The sequence below is a fragment of the Silene latifolia genome, chromosome 7 (genome assembly GCF_048544455.1).
Source record: "Silene latifolia isolate original U9 population chromosome 7, ASM4854445v1, whole genome shotgun sequence".
Classification (NCBI taxonomy): Eukaryota; Viridiplantae; Streptophyta; class Magnoliopsida; order Caryophyllales; family Caryophyllaceae; genus Silene; species Silene latifolia.
The window spans coordinates 13816327-13835203 of record NC_133532.1 but is presented as its reverse complement, the minus strand read 5'-3'; the positions used below and the strand labels follow the sequence as shown (position 1 = coordinate 13835203).

The following is an 18877-nucleotide window of genomic DNA, read 5'->3' as shown; positions in this document are numbered from 1 at the left end:
AATACCCATTCTTTATTTGAGTAGCAAGTACAACTATAGCCGGTTTGGCGAGTCATTCAACAACTTTAATAACTTGCAAATCAAAACAATAATCCTTATCAAATTAAATTTGCAATAATATTTAGATACAAGATAACAATTAACAACCATTATACAAGAACACCATAAAATAGAGATACATCGATCTTGAGCAATTTATTATCCAAGTGTTATATTTTCTGGTCTTAAAATAGGACCGTTTTAAGGAAGACCTACTCTGACTTTTAAGATTTATAGAATTCCAACACAGTTAATTCAGCAACATTACCAATAAGTGTAATGCCTTTAAATCCAACAATTGTACCTAAATCAACAAACTCTTTAAAAGTTCTCAACCTTCCTCCAGGATTCTTGATCATCAAATAAGCATCAATTTCACTAACAATTTGTGCAACATTTGTAGCTTCAGGTTGATCTGGGACTATTTCTTCCATTATGATTACCTTCCCATTATTTGGTATCGATTTGTAGCAATTTTCCAACACTTTTATGCAATTTTCATCATTCCATACTTGGAGAACCCACTGAAATTATTTAAATCACATGTTAATCCGTAAATAATATAATCAGGGGCTCATTTAGAAATAAAACTTCGAGATAACAAACTTTACCTTTATTGTTTTATATATTAATGCCAAGATTTCATGTTCATAACATTTTAGTAGCAAAAATCAATAATCTTAACTACGGAGTATTTTTTTAGGGTTTGGGTTAACAAGTGCAAGAGTAAATGAAAATTAACTATTTTTTTAGGGTTTATATATGAAAATTACTGTAGTAAATGAAAAATAGAAGTTGGGAATTGATTAACCTTCAATAAAATGGCGTCTCCTTGAGGAACACTTGCAAACATATCTCCACCGATGTGATGCACTCCTGTATGCATTATGGTTTAATAAGTAGAATGAGAAGCAAGTAGCCTAAGACTCAATATACAAGGCAAGAACAGGCAAGAACAGGCCCAAGACTCTTCCCATTTTCATCACCAACAAAGAACTTGGAAATCGGACTCAACCCGTATCGTCTTTCGGAACCACCATCATTGGTAGGCCAAATTGTGCAACTAACCATAGAATGAGAAGCAAGTAGCCTAAGCATACGGTCCAAAAACATTGGTGCATCAGGGTTCCGACAACCTGAAAGCTCATTCGATATCTCCTTAACGGTTAGCCCGTTTCCATGATCCGTTTTCGCTAAGATGTCGAATACGTTAAGCTCCACGGCTGCATGGAGGACCATGGGCAAGAAACTTGCTTGTATTGCATGAAGTGCTGAAAGATAGTGATTAATATTATTATTATCTTCGTTATCACTTTCTTTCACACGGTAATTATTGGTATTAACATTGTTAATTACCGCGCCGGTATCCATTAATTATTGATTGGTATATTTGATGAAGAATTTAATAAAATTAGGGTTGGTTTCAATTGCTAGGGTAATACGTACGTATTTATAGATAGACGTAGAAGCTTGCATGTCATGCATGCATGCATGATATTAGTTGTATACCATGTGCCTAGGTAATACGTACGTATTTGAAGATCAATATTCAACAACGTAGATTATAATCAAGCAATCATTCGTAGGGTAAGATAGGGATTAATGATTTATATTACTACTCCGTATATCGATATTTTTATAAATTTTCAATGGAGCTTGAGACTCGTTATTCTTTGATTTTGAATTATGATGAAATAAATGAAAATGACTCGATAAAGTAATTGTTCTTCTTTTTCCTAAAAAGTGGTGATCATTTGATACAGTTTCTCAACGCAATTTTCATTGTCTTGGGTCATTCGAAAACAGTAAGGTTGTGTACATCTGATCCCTATTACCCCGTAATTTGAGGGAGCCATTGAGACATTGGTAATTTTATTATTGTTAATAATTATATATGTCTAGATGTAACGGCGGCATGGATCTTAGAACCTAAGATTCTAACATGATCGCTTGTTTAGTACGTAGAAGTATATTGAATTGGTGTTGTGATTTTGTTAGACTGAATAATTAACATTCAATGTCTTACAAACTAGAATTCTAACTTTCGTAAAACTTACATACTCTTCATTCCCAGATAATAAGAACAACCTGTGTGCTTTGCTGTGCAGGGACATGCTAAAGAATGCAGCCTTGTTTAAAAGTTAAAACTAAGCATTTGGGCTTATTTTGTTGGAGGCCCCTCTCGACTCGAATATAGAATAAACTATGTGTCAACTAGTAATTCGTCTCTTATAACAACATTTAAAATTAATAAAACAGATTTTAGAAAAACCGTTTTCTGACACAAAAAATTGTCCTAAACAAAAACATTTTTATTGAAAAAAAATCTCCAAAGATTCCAACTTTGTTCACAAGGGACAAAAATACAAAACCAAGAGAATTTTTTATTTATTTGCAGATTATCAAGTTACCTTGTAAAGAAGGTTAGTTTATCCAAAACATTACAACTCCCGTCGATCAGTATAATCATCTCCATTCTCCAATGAGGATATCGACACATCGTCAATATTATCGAAGTGAATTGTACTATTACGACTTTGATGAAATGGATCACCCGTCAAGACACCCTGACATAAAAGTTTGATTAATTATTCATTTGGGTTGTAATTGTGAATTTGTAACGTTAGAAGTTAGAAATTAAGACACTGTTAATTGCTCCTCGTTCTTTGGCTTTAAATTAAGAGCGAGCAAGTTTTCTACAGTTTCATAGTAAAGCATTGTAAACGACTTTGTTATTTTAGAAAGAGCAAAATATGGGGTTGAAAGTAGACCTGCAAACGGGTCAACAGGTCGGGTTCAGTTCGGGTTAATTCGGGACGGGACGGGTCTTTTCGGGTTTCGGGTTTGTTGTCGGCTCCATTTTAGGTCAAGCGGGTCAGGTTGGGACATTTTTGGGTCAATGAATAATAGAGAAATAGCCATTGCAAGTCTTTTTGGTTCAATTAGAGTTATATTTTATCAGGTCATTTTCGGGTCGGGTCAGTTAGGGTCCAGAAGACCCGGGCCATTTTCGGGTCAAGTCGGGTCAATTCGGGTTTTCAGGTCACTTTGGGTCTCGGGTCAGATCAGTCGGTCGGGTTACTTTTGCCAAGTCTAGCTGAAAGTCTTGCCTAAAACATAGAAGTATTACTTAGTTTTTACAATAACACTTGCCCAAACCAGAATATAAGGAAAAAACCAAGCTCTTAGCTTATTTTGTTTTGGATCAGTATAAATGTATAATATTAACTCAAAGACTACACGATTGCTCTTCCTCGTCACAATACAAACAAAATTCAATATTGAACCACAGAATATTTATTTTTATGATAAGAATTGAATTTTATCATTTGACTATACAAACAGAATGCAATTTGTTTATTTCATAATTGTTCAGAATAAAATAAATAGACAGTAAATTAACTGCGGTTTTGCGACCAAAAAGAAAGAAAAAAACATGGGATCTATAAATTTGGAACTACTATACAATTGGTGCTACAGATCGGGTAGATTGAAGGGAATAGGGAGAGTTTCGGAGCTAGTTGCCCATGACACGACAGGGGCTCTAGCGAATGGGCCTTCGGGATGGGAGTTGCCGCGGCCCAGGCACCATATCCATATAATTTAGGCAGGAGCTATATGGTGGGAAAAATTGAAAGGTAACTCGTTTTGGGAAAGGATCTTACTATACAAAGCAGACGGGGGGTATTACGCGAGTTGTTCTACATGAAATAGCTGAGGGAGCTCTTCTTCCTTGACCCGCCTTCGCCATATAGATCATTCCACTGCACCAGCTCATTCATATTTGTTGACTCCGATGAGAAGCTTGCGCACACCTGCAAATAACACTGTTAGTGTGACATTTGAAAATCGGAACTCACCAAGATCACAGAAGAAGGCGTTAACTCTTTTTGACCCATTCGGTTCAGTTTTTAATTAAATCAGAAGCATGTGAGTACGGATATTTCTAATGGTGAAGTGTACCAGTTTTTTCAAAACAGTAGAGTTTTTAACAGTTTTTTCTAACAGTAGAGTTTTTAACAGTTTTTTCTAACACGGAAAAAACGTAAGTAAATGGTTGAGAGAGACTTAACAACTAACAAGGTTGCTAACTGGTACTCCTGAATCCTGATGGGTTCGTAACATGTCAGAATCAAAACTGTCATTGTAACTCCCTTTTATTTGGATAAGTACACTATATTTTGACTGATAGCATGGCATGGCATAGTACAGCGCAGCACAGTCAGCTGCGCATTCAATCAGGTGCTACAATGACACTTTTAACTGATGAAATCAACCACAGTTCTTCACAAAGCAAGTGAGAAAACTGGCTACGGGAAAATACGAGAAAATTGAAGTTCAGTGTATATTAGTAGTTCAGACCTGTTCTTGGGCATATTTGAAGTCGCTCATGTTCAAAGAACGCACATCATCACCATTGTATAGTACGGCTGATCTACTTTCGGCTACTGCTGAAGCTTTCTCCTGCACAGCACCAAAAAAAAAGTTTATATGTTCTGTACTTCTGTCTTACACTCAGACATTACTAGAAGCACAGCTTTTACATAGTACCAGATACAAATAACATGTTTTACAGCAGCTTGGCATATCATGAATAATCATGATATTGTTAAGGTATTAATCCGTACTTCACCCATTTCCAAGAACTCTACGTCTAACAAAAGAAATTCAAAACTCCTACCTTCTGTGAATATCTTCTCCAAGCCAAAATACTAGTTTTGGCCAACATGAAAGACAACTCCCGAAACAATTTTCATCCATCATGGGCAAATATCTATGATAGAAAATATATTTTTTCCTAACTTTTGCTAGGAGTTTTAGGTGAAATGTTCAGAAAAGGCAAGAGTTCATTTTTCTTCACAAAATAAGTGTCCAAAAAAGTGTATATATAAAAGACATTTAACTATCAACAAACTCTATTGTCAAAACTATAACTCTATTCCAATTTCCAACCGCTGTAATCATCTTACGAACAAAATGACAATAACAAAGCCATTGGTCTTTCTCATTCACATCTTGGTGATTAATTAAAACAAAGAGTAGTAGATTACTAACGACTAAACCAAATAAAACCACGCCCTATCTCACCTCGCGACACCTAGCTTGCATAAGCCATAAGGTCCATCCATATCAACAAAACAAACTATTAACTTGATTTTGGTGGTTAACTGATGGCAATCTTTTGACTGTTAATTTCTTCAATTATTATGAAAATATATACGTGCCAGAATTTGTGAGGTTTGATTTATCATTGCAACTAATTTCACAATGTTGTTGCATTCTAGAAAAATATGGAAGGAATAAAAACAAAAATATGAAGGGCACTAGATATAGAAAATTCAACAATTCTTACTACAATAAAAACCATATACAAAAGGTATTACCTTCTTCTCCCTTTCTAATATTTCCCGAATGGGACAATAGGCTGCAGTTACACAAAGATTCTGCACCAAACAGATTAAACACAGTTATAAGATCATTCCGCTAGAAGTTTGAAGAGATCAAAGGAAAGGACTCACAACCTTCAAATCACTTCCAGAGTATCCATCAGTCATATTGGCCACTACAGCAAGATCAACATCTGGTGCCATCTCCTCTTTTGCCAAAATTACTCGCAGAATTTTCTCCCTGTTCGGTGCATCTGGCAAGCCAACCATCAACCTGCAACAATTAATCAATTCAAAGTTGGAACACCAGCCTAACTATAGAAACACCCTTTTCACTCCAAATTACTTTTTACAAATTCACATTTCCACATTTAAAGTAGTTTATTTTTAGTTCCCCGGTTTTGGATTATGATGGAATAAAGCGAGATGGATCACTAAACTGGTTATACATTTAGTGAAGTAACACGAATTCGTAACAAATGGAGCTCTCAATACATTGGGGTAATTTTGTTGCATGTACACTGAAAAGTTGCAACTGAATTTATCTTCATGGCGATATTGGCAAGTGACTTGTGAGAAGATATATAGCACAAATGTCACTGGAAGTTGCATTCAAAGTATAACAAGATAAATACTTCGGATATAAATAAAAAAGACCATGGTACGAAGCCATTAAAGGGAAGGGGACACTAGAGATTTGTATAAGAGATTGACCTCCGAGGCAGCCTCCTAATAACCGCTTCATCAAGGTCAAAAGGCCTGTTTGTTGCAGCAAGCACGAGGACACGTTCTCGATCCTTTGTACGTAAACCATCCCAGTTAACCATAAACTCATTCTTCATTTTTCTCATAGCTTCATGTTCCCCCGGATTTTCCCGTCTTCCTAACATGCTGTCAACCTATTATTGATGGAGCAAATACAACAATTAGAAACAGTGTCCGTGTGCGCGCGCGTGTGTGTGTGTGTGTGTGTGTGTGTGTGTGTGTGTGTGTGTGTGTGAGAGAGAGAGAGAGAGAGAGAGAGAGAGAGAGAGAGAGAGAGAGAGAGAGCCGAAATAGCATAACCAAACTAACCTCGTCGACAAAAATGACACTAGGAGCAATCTTACTGGCCAAAGAGAACACTGCTTTCACGTACTTTTCGCCTTCACCAAACCACTATTAGAAAAAAGGATCAATAAGGTCAGCAATCAGGAACAGGAAAAGAGAACTCAATCGTAGAGGAGAATAGAAAACAGAAGAGCACCTTTGATGTGATGCTGGACATTGATATGTTGATGAAATTTGCGCCAGCCTCAGTTGCAACAGCTTTCGCAAGCATGGTTTTCCCCGTACCAGGGGGACCAAAAAGAAGAATTCCTTTGCAAGGCTAAGGGGAATTTATTTTTATTAGGCTTCTAAATAAGGAAAATTTCAAAGGGAACATCAAGAGGAATATAAAGCAAAAACCTTCGTCAATTGGCCTTTTGTAAACAGCTCAGGCCTCTGAAGCGGTAGCATTACCAATTCCTTCAATGTGTCTTTAACATTTTCCAGGGCACCAATGTCCTCAAAAGTTACTCCAATTTCATCAGAGGGAATAACGTCTAGGAGAAGCTTCTTCTCAAATTCATTTTCAGTAACAACATCCTGAAAAACAAGCACATAAGATATGTGGTTTTGTACCTGCTTCAAGTATAAGAAACACAATATACCACGTTCCCTACAAATCCCAAAAATAAATAAATGAATGCTTTTACGACTTATAATTTCATTTTTCCCCTCAGCTCATCTTTCGTAAATAATGGGGAAGCACAGCCAGGGAATCACCTTCAACGACTTCTTCGTACTCTTGTTTTCGTTTTGTATGCCCTGCAAAATATCCAGCCCATGCCTAATACTGAAAAATAAGACAACAGCATGCACAATTTATTAGAATAACAATAATAATAATAATATAAAGCCTAACGAAGGACGTTGAGATGGATATCGACCTTTCACTAGATATCAAGATCTTAGAATCATTTATGGGTGCTTCAGCACAGTGCATAAAGTGATGAGTTAATGCCCAGCCAATTACTTTTTCCACATCTACAATATCAAAATATACAATTAGCCCCAGAAAATGCATGTATTTAAATGGGGTGTACTCCAAGTAGAAAGATCCATGGACTGACTTTCAGTTGTAAGTGTCTGATCCTTGATACATAGTGCCTCGACATCCGAACATTCAATTCCAGTGCGGCTCAAAACCTTCAAAGAGCAAAATAAATATCATAAGGTCAGTGCTTTAGTTTACCCACTTTCATCAGATGCAAATTTTTTAAAGCCGACTACAATCACCACCACTCGACTCGCCCATCTACCTACAGTCCAGATCTGTAACGTCGGATAGAGGGTTAACCACCACTGTCGCATATCACATCCCACACCACAGGAATCAATCTGGGGGTAATAGTCCTCTGGTTCTGGTGGTCAATCTAGTTAGGATGGGGTTCGAGTGTCAAATCAAAGGGGAGTGCTGTAGTGCGGAAGGGTGAAATCGTCTAGTTGGTCCGGTACCAATGGTGATGGGTCTTATGTGCAACAGCAATGACACCCCGGGTGGAGTGAGGGAGCCAATGAAAAATGGTGGTGGAGAAAGGGCTGATAGTGGGGGTGTATTTTGACTTAGATTTGTGAAATTGAATATAATAATAATTTTCTTAAAAATTGTGCAAAAACGAATGTATTACTTATGTCTAGATTTTTCTTTATGCTCCCTCTATTCATTTCATTTTCATACGTTTGAGTAAAATACCCCCCACATATATCAAACAAAGATATGGAAATGAAATGAATGGAAGGAGTATTTATTTCTCATTAAATCTCTAATTAACTCTCCCAAAAAGTTTTCTGCACTTTTTTTTTAGGAAAAGTAGCCCGGAGGCACTACTGCACTTCTTTGGATAAAAACTATATAAGAGATTTAATAGAAATAGAAGGGATGAGAATAAGAGAGCAAGTAACAGAAGGAACAAAGTGTTTGTATCATCGTCACATGGATTCCATTCAAAGTCTAGGATGCTTTACCCATAAAACATTTGATTCCCCCAGACAGATTTTACCTCATGACATGGTATCCACTAAAAGCCTCTGATGCTTTTGCCCAAAAAACATATAATTCACCAGAATGATTTTTAACCCATCACATACCAGTATCACAAAAAGCCTCTTCTAAAGTATTGTAAAAAAATGAAACTGCAATGCAGAAGCCTTACAGAGTGAATACTAATGATGTTTGACTGAGCCTTCAGAGTTTCCATATCACGTTCTAACTTTTGCTTCCAATCCAACAGAAGATCTTCGTCCTGTCATTGATAATAAAAAATGTGATTTCACAAAGATAGCTTAAGCCAGAATTCGGCCGGAAGCAACAAAGACCTTTCATTACCTGAGGCGTCTGTATGGTGATTTTGTTAGTAAAGAGGCGATTCAGCTGTTTCATTGTCTTTGACGCATCTTTGTTAGTTCTGTCACTCAATTTACCAAGACTATCCTGTATAAATACAACTAAACAGTTAGCATACTCCAGTCCATTACACACTATTCATCAGATCAATTACAAATCTTAGACACAAGCCAATTAGAATACCACTTTTTTAGAGTTTGTCCAACACGATAAAGAAATTTGGTAAGTAATAGCACAAATGTCTAAAACACGCTACGTACCGGAAAACCAAGGTCAAGGAAAGCTGTGCTGCTGCCAAACTTGGTAAATAATAGACCTCCTGGATGAGACTGCCGAAATTTGAATAAACCAACAGCTTGTGAGGTTAATTTTCCAAGAATTGGCCGAGAAAGAAGATTTAGAGATACAAAGACCCAACCAAATACCTTTTCTTTCCTGCTGTCAGCCTGGGTGTGAGAGGCAATGACCACCAAATTATCGGGCAAATTGTCGAACTTACTTTTCAGCTCATAATATGCCTCCGGATTGCTCCCCATGCACTTCTCCATGTCTTTTAGAAGCAATATTACAGGACCATTTCTACATTCACCTTTAGCAACCTGTTAACAGAAACAGTGAGAAAAAATTGAGGAAATAGAGACTACTAAAAAAAGATATATGTCCATCACGAAACATTAACCTCAAAAATTTCATTTGTGGCGAACTTTTGAAAATCTTCACTGCCTGAATTTTCCAAGCATAACCCCTCCGCTACAGAGAACAATCGCAATTAATAAATGAGCGAGCTCACAAAAGTATCATAAGAAACAAGTATTAACACGGAGACATTGGAAAATACCTATACAAAAGAACCCATGTCCGTTTTCACAACTGCCTCCAAGATTGCATCCATCAGGAACTGGCTCGTCAAATCTGACACCGATCTTTGATGCCTTATTTCCTTTAAAGACAAGGACAACCTTTCCTCGAGTGCCATATGTTGGCCCTTTGCTACTTTAAATAAAAATGAAATATGGAAGGAAATTTTAGTAACTTAACTTTTAGATTTAAAACTAAATAGTTCCTCTTCCTATTAAAAGAATCTTTCTTACATTCTTGAACTATGTTTTCTTAAAGATGCTTTGAAGGCAGATCTCGACCAATTCCTATCATGAATACCACTACAACAGACATGTTAGCGCCCAATAAAAATATTACTTCGCTTCAACAAAGTACAATTATAATTACAATAATAATAATAACAATAATAAATATACCAGAGACTTAAAAAAAAGAACAAATACGAGTAAAATTTATGGCGTCATGAGATAAAAGCCAACACTTTATGGCTCAACTAATTGAAGTTAGCAGAACTTATATGCTGAACAAGGTTTTCTTGACAAACCAGATGTTTATTGACGAAAATGCTAGGCACATAAATCTCTTGGTGTAATCACTAGATTCGGACGAAAATGCTAGGCACATAAATCTCCCGGAGTAAACAACTAGATTCGGAGAATATTTTTAAAAATTGGCTTATGGCAATTACATAACCTGTTGTGTTCATTTAACCACATTAAAAGGTCATTTTTCGGCCTCGGGTCCTATGAAATTTCTCTAGCCTGCAAACTTTCACAGCCCACTTACCAAAATAAAGGGTGGTAAAATGTTCAAAGATTCTACATAGCACGAAAACATTAAGACAGGCACCTAGCCAAAAAGAGTTCTACGGATAAAAATCCAATTAATGTTCTACAAACTGACACTTCTCATTTACAAAACATAAGAGTTATTAATGATCTTACAAAACAGACTTAAGAGTCCAAACATACACAAAGGGGGACATAATGCATATGAAGATAGTATGGCTGCCAAAAACATACCTTTGTTGTGGTATTAAAGACACTGCAGAAGGCGCCAATGAATTTGAACCAATAAATTTCACTCTATCACCTGCGAAAAAAAAAAAAAAAAAAAAAAAAACAATCAATGCCATAAAAAAATTGAGTGCCCAGCCAATAGACCATACATCTTCATTCATAGAAAATTATAAACAACAAAGTTTGAGACCATTTTTCAGACTGGAATTCACACAGGAATGTGACAATGATTTAATTTTGGCACGTAAAGAAATGATCACAAAAAGACACCCTGGGGGAGACACGCATATGCATAAGGACACTATTTTAGTGGATTGATCGGAAACCAACATCAAACAGAGCTATAATTAAAGGCAGGCAACGGAAATAACAACCCCACAATACGGAGAGGGAGAGGGGGAGGACAGACAGGGTGACTGATAAAGTCAAAGTAGATAGGTAAGGACAATTGCAGACACACACAATAGGCTAAAAAATTAGATCAGGCAAAAAAAATGCAATTAACTCAAAGGTGGGGGACAGGATCAAACAGATACACACACACCCTCTTTAAAGTCGTACTGCTTAGAAGATGCGGTAGATGCTTCATTTTTCGGTAAACGCTGAGCTGTCCCTGCAGATCCAATAGTGATGTCTGCCTCGACACTTGAGGCTGGTTTTTTCTGCCGTAAGGCAGCCACGCCTGCGGCCCGTTTTGCAATAGCACTAGCATTTTGAAGCCTGAAATCTTCTTTGGAAGAATCAGCTTCCTTTACAACTGATCCCTGCAATATTTAGTGTGTTCATCACTTCATCCATAAATATTATTGTCCAGAACAATAAAATATATCATACATTATTGAACTAGATTCATTTTGAATGCATTATCAGCCACTTTTAATTCAATCAAGGAGAGGGCAGAGCAGCAAGAATAGCAGTGCTCCTCAGAGCCTCAAGAGCTCCCCAAATTACACTGGTCAAGGGGGATCAGATGTAACACACTTAAATTTGTGTTGAAAGAGGATATTTCCAATTGACCCATAACGGAAATTACATGAAGATTTGCATTGAATGGCTATGTCACAATGAAAAGGAGCATATCAAGTTTAGCGGGCCATTTTGCTAAATGCAAATGAAAAAAAATCATCGCTCACCCCAGGCAAAAGAAGACTTTCAACTATAAGAAGTTTAGCACCATAATGCTTAGCCAGTGCCTTGACAAGAGTTTCTTGATAAATCTCCGAGCCTGAAACATAAAACTCGGATATGAATGAAACAGCAAGATATCAGATTCAAATACAGGATGTTTGAAAGGACTAGTTTGACAAACATGTTATACCTGCTGGTCCTGATAAGAGTATTTTTGGGCAGACGGTAGGAAGGTCTGACGTGTAATTCAATTTTTTGCCATGCTTCAAAGGTATGTATGTAGCAGCAATCAGGATAGTCTTGGTGGTTTCGCTGTTGTAAGAAAATAAAAAATAAAAATGGTAAGACAAGTGGTGGAACAGAACGGAGGAAAAAACATGACGAGTTACAGTGATAAATTAACAATGGCAACTACTAAGAAGTAAGGAGCCCAAACATGACACCAATTAGTCTGAGAATTAGCAAATACTCAAGATCAGCAATACCCACAATCTGAAAGTACAGACAATCCTACTCCTATAGGTAGAAATGCAGGGACCCGAAATAAAAGTTGCGTCGAGAATCGCATTGAATGACCGCTACTTAGCAGAAAAAGAAGCGCAGTAGGATTGCTCTATGTCGTTAGAATCCAGAATCTGAGTGTAATGAGTTGTTGGCTCCATTGAAATGGAAATATGTTTTGGAAAGCAACATTGGTTAAAAAAAAACCACAATTATGCAAGGGACACACAATGAGAACACAGGCGCAAAAATTTTGGAGCAGCTTTCTCAACAACTACAAACAGTATACCATAACTCAACAAAAGAAAGTTCGTCACGAACCTCAAATAGTAGGGAAAAGTCTCCAAGGATACATCAATTTCATGGGAGGATAGCATCGTCTTCGATAAGGTGTCCTTGAATGCTTGTCGGCGGGTTGACACAACATTTGGATTTTCAAGATCCTTGAGCATTTCCCTTAGTCGCCTTTGCTCTTCCAGCAATTTAAGGACACGGCTATCCTCGAGCACATTCCTACTAAAATCAATATCAGCAGGTGGAGACCCTCCAAGCAGCTGCAAGAATGGCCTCAATTCGTTGTTGGATCCATCGACAGCACCTTCATCGTTATCCAAACCGGTATCCCTTTCTAAATCATCAATATTCATGTTCTCATCAGATATAGGAACGTCTTTATGAGTCAGGGCTGGACTGCTATAGTCCTCCATATCACTCATGTCAATGTTACAGATACCATTATCTGAAGCCCCGGAAAGTGAACCTGGAGGAGAACCCTCATCATTCCCTCTTGACGGAGGGTGATGTGGAAGATGTTTGCCAAGAGTGGGTAAAGAAGTCATTGCTCCAGCTACAGCAGATGCATCTCTTCCCCTTGCAACAGAATCTCTGCTTGTAGCTGGTGCACTTTGGGCCTCTAGAATGGCAATTTGAGGGGGTACACCAGAAGCAGCCAAAGTATCCTCAGAGAGTTGCTGAAAGATCTGCCAACTTGTCAAGGAAATTGACCGCTGAACTTATCATAATCGTGCAGCCTAACCCCTAGGTTATATCCTGTGAAAGACCTCACTTACAGCTACAGTCCATGTTACAAACACTCTGTTAGAAGTGTGTAACATGGGTGTGTGCCCCACTTCTGGACTCCGCTACTTAATGAAATATCCTTGTGTTTTGGCATAAGTTGGGTAGACATGTCATACCATGTCCGAGTACTGAATGTTCGAGATGGGTGCACGAGGATATATCAAGAGTAAGAGTACCATGGAGGATAGTAAATAGCAGACAAGAAAATCTGACAAATATCACATTGACATGCAAGATAAGTAGAACAGAGACAAAGGATACATAAGCATATCGCCCATCAAAAACCAACTCATCACCACCAGTTACAGTCAAAGGAGAGGAACTTTTCTGATAGGGATAGTTGTTTACAGTAACTGTAGCTTTCGCGCCTGTTACATCTAGCCTGATGACAGATGAACCTCCTTGCTGAAGACATAAAAAGGAGCTAGTGAGTAAAGTATTAATCAACTATATCTACTTCATGTATTCCAAAATATAAATTACACCTATGCTATTAGAGTTCCCACCTCCGTGCGCTGAAGCTTGCATATCATTTTACTAACTGATGTTTCTCTTAAACAGAGGTCATACTGACGGCCATAACCTATAGTGAATTCGGAACCATAAATGGGAAGAGTAGGATTCTGCAAAAGATGGAAAACCATGAATTCATAGAAATTGGCACATGAATCTGGAACTCTAGAAGTATAAAGACACCGTTATGGGAAATAAAGCAGAAAGTCGACCAATATAAAACAATCAACTGCATGTAGCCACAAACCAAGTGTGCAAAACCCAAACACTAAAAAGGTTAAAACAAAACTGCAGCAAGGAGTTGAAAGCAAACAAATTTGTCTTCAGATGAATCAACGGTCCATTCTTCTGGTTTCTTTTGGCAACATGCAACTGCTACACAGAAAAATTATAGCCACATTTTACCATAAAAAAGTTGGACCCACGACAGAAAAGGACATCAATTGCTACACACAACAGAGCACGTACAAAAAGAGAATGAGCGGAGTGCTTTCAAGTTACAACACACAATCAAAGGCGTAAGATTTTTGGATTTTTTTTTATGACATCAGGAAAATTCATCAGTTCCCTTCAGCCATAAAAGGTTAAACCTTTATTGTGAGTTGATTGGCCAACAAAATATTGCCCAAGAGTCCTAATAAGATTACTGGTTGGACAAATTCCGACCACTAATAAGGAAGTGGAACTGACCAGCATTGAAAGTTTGCTGATCTAAGAACTGCAAATGTTCAAGTTAAGCATTCTCCAATGGCATAAATCCCATGGAAATATACATGTTGAACCTCCTACGATACATATATGACCAAGAAGAGACTTATATTGCACATTACGCGGAATAATATATAAGTCAACAGCTTTGCTAATATCATTCACAGCAATCACAACATGTCGGATTGCTGGTTGTGCATAAGCATATCATTTGTGCAGATATGACATCAGGAAAATTCATCAGTTCCCTTCAGCCATAAAAGGTTAAACCTTTATTGTGAGTTGATCGGCCAACAAAATATTGCCCAAGAGTCCTAATAAGATTACTGGTTGGACAAATTCCGACCACTAATAAGGAAGTGGAACTGACCAGCATTGAAAGTTGCTGATCTAAGAACCGCAAATGTTCAAGTTAAGCATTCTCCAATGGCATAAATCCCATGGAAATATACATGTTGAACCTCCTACGATACATATATGACCAAGAAGAGACTTTTATTGCACAGTACGCAGAATAGTATATACGTCAACAGATTTGCTAATATCATTCACAGCAATCACAACATATCGGATTGCTGGTTGTGCACAAGTATATCCTATGTGCAGATATGCATGACATGTTTGGGAGCCATCATAAATTATATATTTATTCAATTATCGAAGATAGGCGTGCAATGGAACTAATACACTTGAAATTTACATGAATCAATCAGGACGTCTACTTTGGGTAAGAATTAAGAGCCCCTCAAATATTTTCTTTATAGGCAAACAACAAATACAATATGCCTTTCACTAGCAGAACTGACAATGGCGACTTTAGCAGTCTGGCAAAGTGTAATCATCTGGAGTTCTGGAGCCTCTTTCAGTTTCTCCGATAAATCATCAAACGAGTTTTAGCAGGCTCGAAATGAATTATAAAAAAAATACAAAAAGAAGTATGTTCTAGTCTCCACGCTTAAAAAGGCATCAAGTCCAACACTTTAGGTAGAGGTGCAGAGCTAACAAAGACAGTTAGACAGCACACACGACACAATAAACCACACCCCATACCACAACTAAATAAAATTCTTGCCTATCACTTTTTGTACCTCCGAAAATATTTACCGTGCGACTGCTTAACATAATTGTCAAGCCACAAATTTTTTTTGCCTCCTATTTGTGATCATTTTCTAACCACTACATTTTGGCTCTGTAATATGATGGGAATAAAGCTAAATGACACACTAAACTCTTTATCTCTGAAGTAGTTGTTAGCTAGGGGTGAAGCTTTAGTTGTGGGTGATCAAATGACATATTATTTGTGATAGCTCAACGGTCAGGCAATGAATATTTTTCCCCAATCTAAAAGGCAATGATATAGCATTGTTTTTTAAGTTGGCTCTTGCACTCCCCCTTTAAGTTGGGCTCTTGCACTTCCCCTGGTTTATAACTATAGAAACCATTGGGATACTGGCTTTTTCTTCATTATAATTTGTACTCGTCTTATCCTAATTACTTATGCTATGGCCATCATCTGATTTAGCTAACATGCATCAATGTTAAAGGACCGCTGCTGCAACCCAGGGAATACAAACCTTACAATAAGCTCACCTCACTACGTTCTATTTAGCAATTATCATCACCAAAATCAACCTACAAAGAACCTAAACTTTCCTCCACGCCATAGTTATATGTGAACACGATGAGTGCACATCAATTTAATTACTCAATTCGTTTGGCAAAGGTCATGAAACACCACAAACAACACACATCAGATCATCACAGACATCCCCTCTAATAACAAAACAAACTCAATCGATGTTAACATTTAGCTACATTCAATACGGACAAGTGATATCTAAGTAACTTGCTAAGCTTGATATCCTCAAACAACAACAAGAATAACATTACTCCAGTGCCTCAATGGTTCCCAAAATTTGTAGGGTAAGGGGGAGTCGGAGGTACGCAACCTTACCCTTGTGCTAGCTGTTTTCGCATGATCCAAGATTAAATTTGCAAACTATGTCAAATGATAGTTACTCCACAATAAAAAGTAGTGGGCCAGTTTAGTGAGTCGCTTTGCATTACCCATACGCCAATAAAAAGCACTGCAAGTTCTCCTAACTAACAGATTAAACCCCAATTAGGCCAATCACAAAGAACTGTCTTGTTAAACCCTCTACAAAAATAAGATCAATGTTGCATACCAAAATGACAAAATAACTCAAAGATCAACTATTTTAATGCTTCTCAGCACATACTTACTAATAAACTAATTTACAACATATTTAAACAAACCCACCTCAGCACACTCCGAAATGAGCCGGCCCCAAGGAACAGGCTGTGTTCTCATGCTCCTCTTAACCCGCTGCCGCTTCCCTGCGGTTTTTCCTTCTTTCTCCCCCATAGCCACAGCTGCAGAATCCGCTACTCCCACCATTAAAAAAACAACACAAACGATCCTCAATTTTCCATTCTCAGTCAATTATAAAACTTGACAAGAAAATAACGCATGCAAATGACCAAAACCTAACGCCGGGTTTACTTAACACTTTCAGAGTACTTGAATTCTTTTTTAACAGTCGAGTCATGATTTCCTTACAAAAATGAAATCTTTCCCACAATTTTAGTGTAAACCGATACAATTGAGCTCCAACTTTCCATCACTCATCAACTATAGAATTCGAAAACCTAAGAACACATGCAAATGACACAAACTCTTGCGTAAAGTGAGGTTTATTTAAACTATTCTCCCGGTTCACGAATTCTTTTTAAACAGTAGTCATGATTTCCTTCTAAAAATTAAATCTTTCACACAATTTTAAAGTAAACCAATACAATTGAGCTCAACCTTTCCGTTACTCATCAACTATGAAACTCAACAACTTAAGAACACATGCAAATAACACAAATTTTTTTGTGTTAAATGGCTTTCCTTTTTCTATCCTTTTTACTCTGTGACACATGATTGCCATACAAATGAAACCTTTCGGCATAATACTAGCGTAAAACCGTCTTACTAAGCCCTAATTAACTACATACACAGATAAAACACACAAAAATCGTTAATCAACTCATACCATTCACAGCAGATTTCCCTAAATCCAATAATTTAGGATCACCAGTGGGGTCCGGATCACCGGATCCAACCTCCATGTCATCACGGTCACGTGACTCACCACCACCACCTCCATCACCTCCCTCCGCCACCGCTGCCGATTCCACCACAGGTTTCTTCTCCTTATCGTCTGTCGACGACGATGCCGCTTCCGATTCCTACAAAATTCCACCCCCAAATAAAAAACCAACAAAAACCCTAATCCCAAAATCCAAACCAAAATCAATTAAACTAATAAAAATCAAACCTTGGAGCGTTTCGATGGAGGAAGAGGTGAATCAAAAGGACGTTTGGATGACGAAGAACTTCTCCGAGTTTCGACCATTGTTAATTGTTAATAAGTTAACCCTAATTTCTCCCCCCTTTTGATAAATCTCTCGATTTATATGAATCGATTGAGATCTTGGGGTTGAGGAGAGAGAGAGAAGAAAGGGGAAAAGAGAAGAAATAGTTGCGGAAGATCAGTTGAAAGAGGTAGAGAGATGGATGTGCGTTTTTTTTAGGTGAAACTTTTTATTCTCATAATAATTAAATAATCAATAATAATATGACTAGAGACATAGAGTGTGTTTATTTATATAGGGGAATTATTATATTATATTTTTTTTTTATTATTATTATAAATATTATTAATTTATTGATTATTATATGCTATTATTAATTTATTGATTATTATATGCTATTGTGCCGTAAAATCGTTCACATTTGGTTTATAGATGTCAATATTCGTCTTCTTTTATTTATATCTTTAGTTATCTACTACTGAAAATTATAAAAGTTTGATATTCATAATACACCTGGGAAGACAATTTAATACAGTGTATTAGAAGTTGTATTGAAAATTCTTCTTACTTATAAATAGTGTCCAAAAAAACAAACGTAAAGAAATCAAATTAACGGGGGAGTATATGGTATGAAATGAAATTGATTATTAGAGCATGAGATGAATGAAGATATTATTTAGATAGGAGAAGAAGAAAGTAAGAAGTTGGAAAGCCGGATTTTACTTAATGTTTATGGGTGGATTTTTTACGTTTTTGTTACTAACGTATTTTGAGGATTTGAATTGTTTATAAATACATGTGAAAGTCGATCTTTTTCTAAGTATGAAAAGTCTATTATTTGGCATTTATCG

The 18877-nt window shown here is 37.1% G+C and overlaps 2 protein-coding genes across 5 annotated transcripts; both read right to left on the bottom strand.

The window, feature by feature from the left end:
- Nucleotides 1-263: 263 nt before the first annotated feature.
- LOC141589747 (cathecol O-methyltransferase 1-like) lies at nt 264-1410 on the bottom strand. Its single transcript, XM_074410373.1, has 3 exons — nt 1026-1410; nt 851-915; nt 264-563 (listed from the first exon to the last, which is right to left on the bottom strand). Exons 1-3 carry the CDS (start codon nt 1408-1410, stop codon nt 264-266), a joined length of 750 nt encoding a protein of 249 aa, XP_074266474.1.
- A 1910-nt stretch (nt 1411-3320) lies between these two features.
- On the bottom strand, nt 3321-18291 carry LOC141591794 (uncharacterized). 4 transcript variants are annotated; one of them, XM_074412258.1, is made up of 28 exons: nt 17990-18291; nt 17705-17900; nt 16927-17051; nt 13931-14047; nt 13686-13829; nt 12666-13324; nt 12034-12155; nt 11849-11940; nt 11260-11479; nt 10719-10788; nt 9948-10016; nt 9695-9849; nt 9536-9606; nt 9282-9455; nt 9117-9185; nt 8839-8943; nt 8666-8755; nt 7583-7658; nt 7400-7496; nt 7236-7305; nt 6876-7055; nt 6673-6795; nt 6501-6584; nt 6141-6325; nt 5562-5700; nt 5424-5483; nt 4402-4503; nt 3321-3854 (listed from the first exon to the last, which is right to left on the bottom strand). In XM_074412258.1, the coding sequence occupies exons 1-28, from the start codon at nt 18065-18067 to the stop codon at nt 3741-3743; spliced, it is 3786 nt and encodes a 1261-aa protein (XP_074268359.1). In that variant the 5' UTR covers nt 18068-18291; the 3' UTR covers nt 3321-3740. The 4 variants fall into 4 exon arrangements, with proteins under 4 accessions (XP_074268359.1, XP_074268360.1, XP_074268361.1 ...); XM_074412259.1 differs by having other exon boundaries at nt 9695-9846; XM_074412260.1 differs by having other exon boundaries at nt 9948-10001.
- Between the last annotated feature and the right edge of the window lie 586 nt (nt 18292-18877).

What these genes read in the sequence shown, in the direction of transcription:
- LOC141589747 (XM_074410373.1), bottom strand. Translation starts at nt 1,410, where the DNA reads ATGGATACCGGCGCGGTAATTAACAATGTTAATACCAATAATTACCGT. An exon ending in GATTTCCAAGTTCTTTGTTG is followed by an intron (nt 916 to 1,025) that starts GTGATGAAAATG and finishes TAATGCATACAG; the next exon opens with GAGTGCATCACATCGGTGGA. An exon ending in GAGACGCCATTTTATTGAAG is followed by an intron (nt 564 to 850) that starts GTTAATCAATTC and finishes AAATAATTTCAG; the next exon opens with TGGGTTCTCCAAGTATGGAA.
- LOC141591794 (XM_074412258.1), bottom strand. Translation starts at nt 18,067, where the DNA reads ATGGTCGAAACTCGGAGAAGTTCTTCGTCATCCAAACGTCCTTTTGAT. An exon ending in ACATGGGTTCTTTTGTATAG is followed by an intron (nt 9,607 to 9,694) that starts GTATTTTCCAAT and finishes TGTTCTCTGTAG; the next exon opens with CGGAGGGGTTATGCTTGGAA. An exon ending in CTGACAGCAGGAAAGAAAAG is followed by an intron (nt 9,186 to 9,281) that starts GTATTTGGTTGG and finishes AAATTTCGGCAG; the next exon opens with TCTCATCCAGGAGGTCTATT.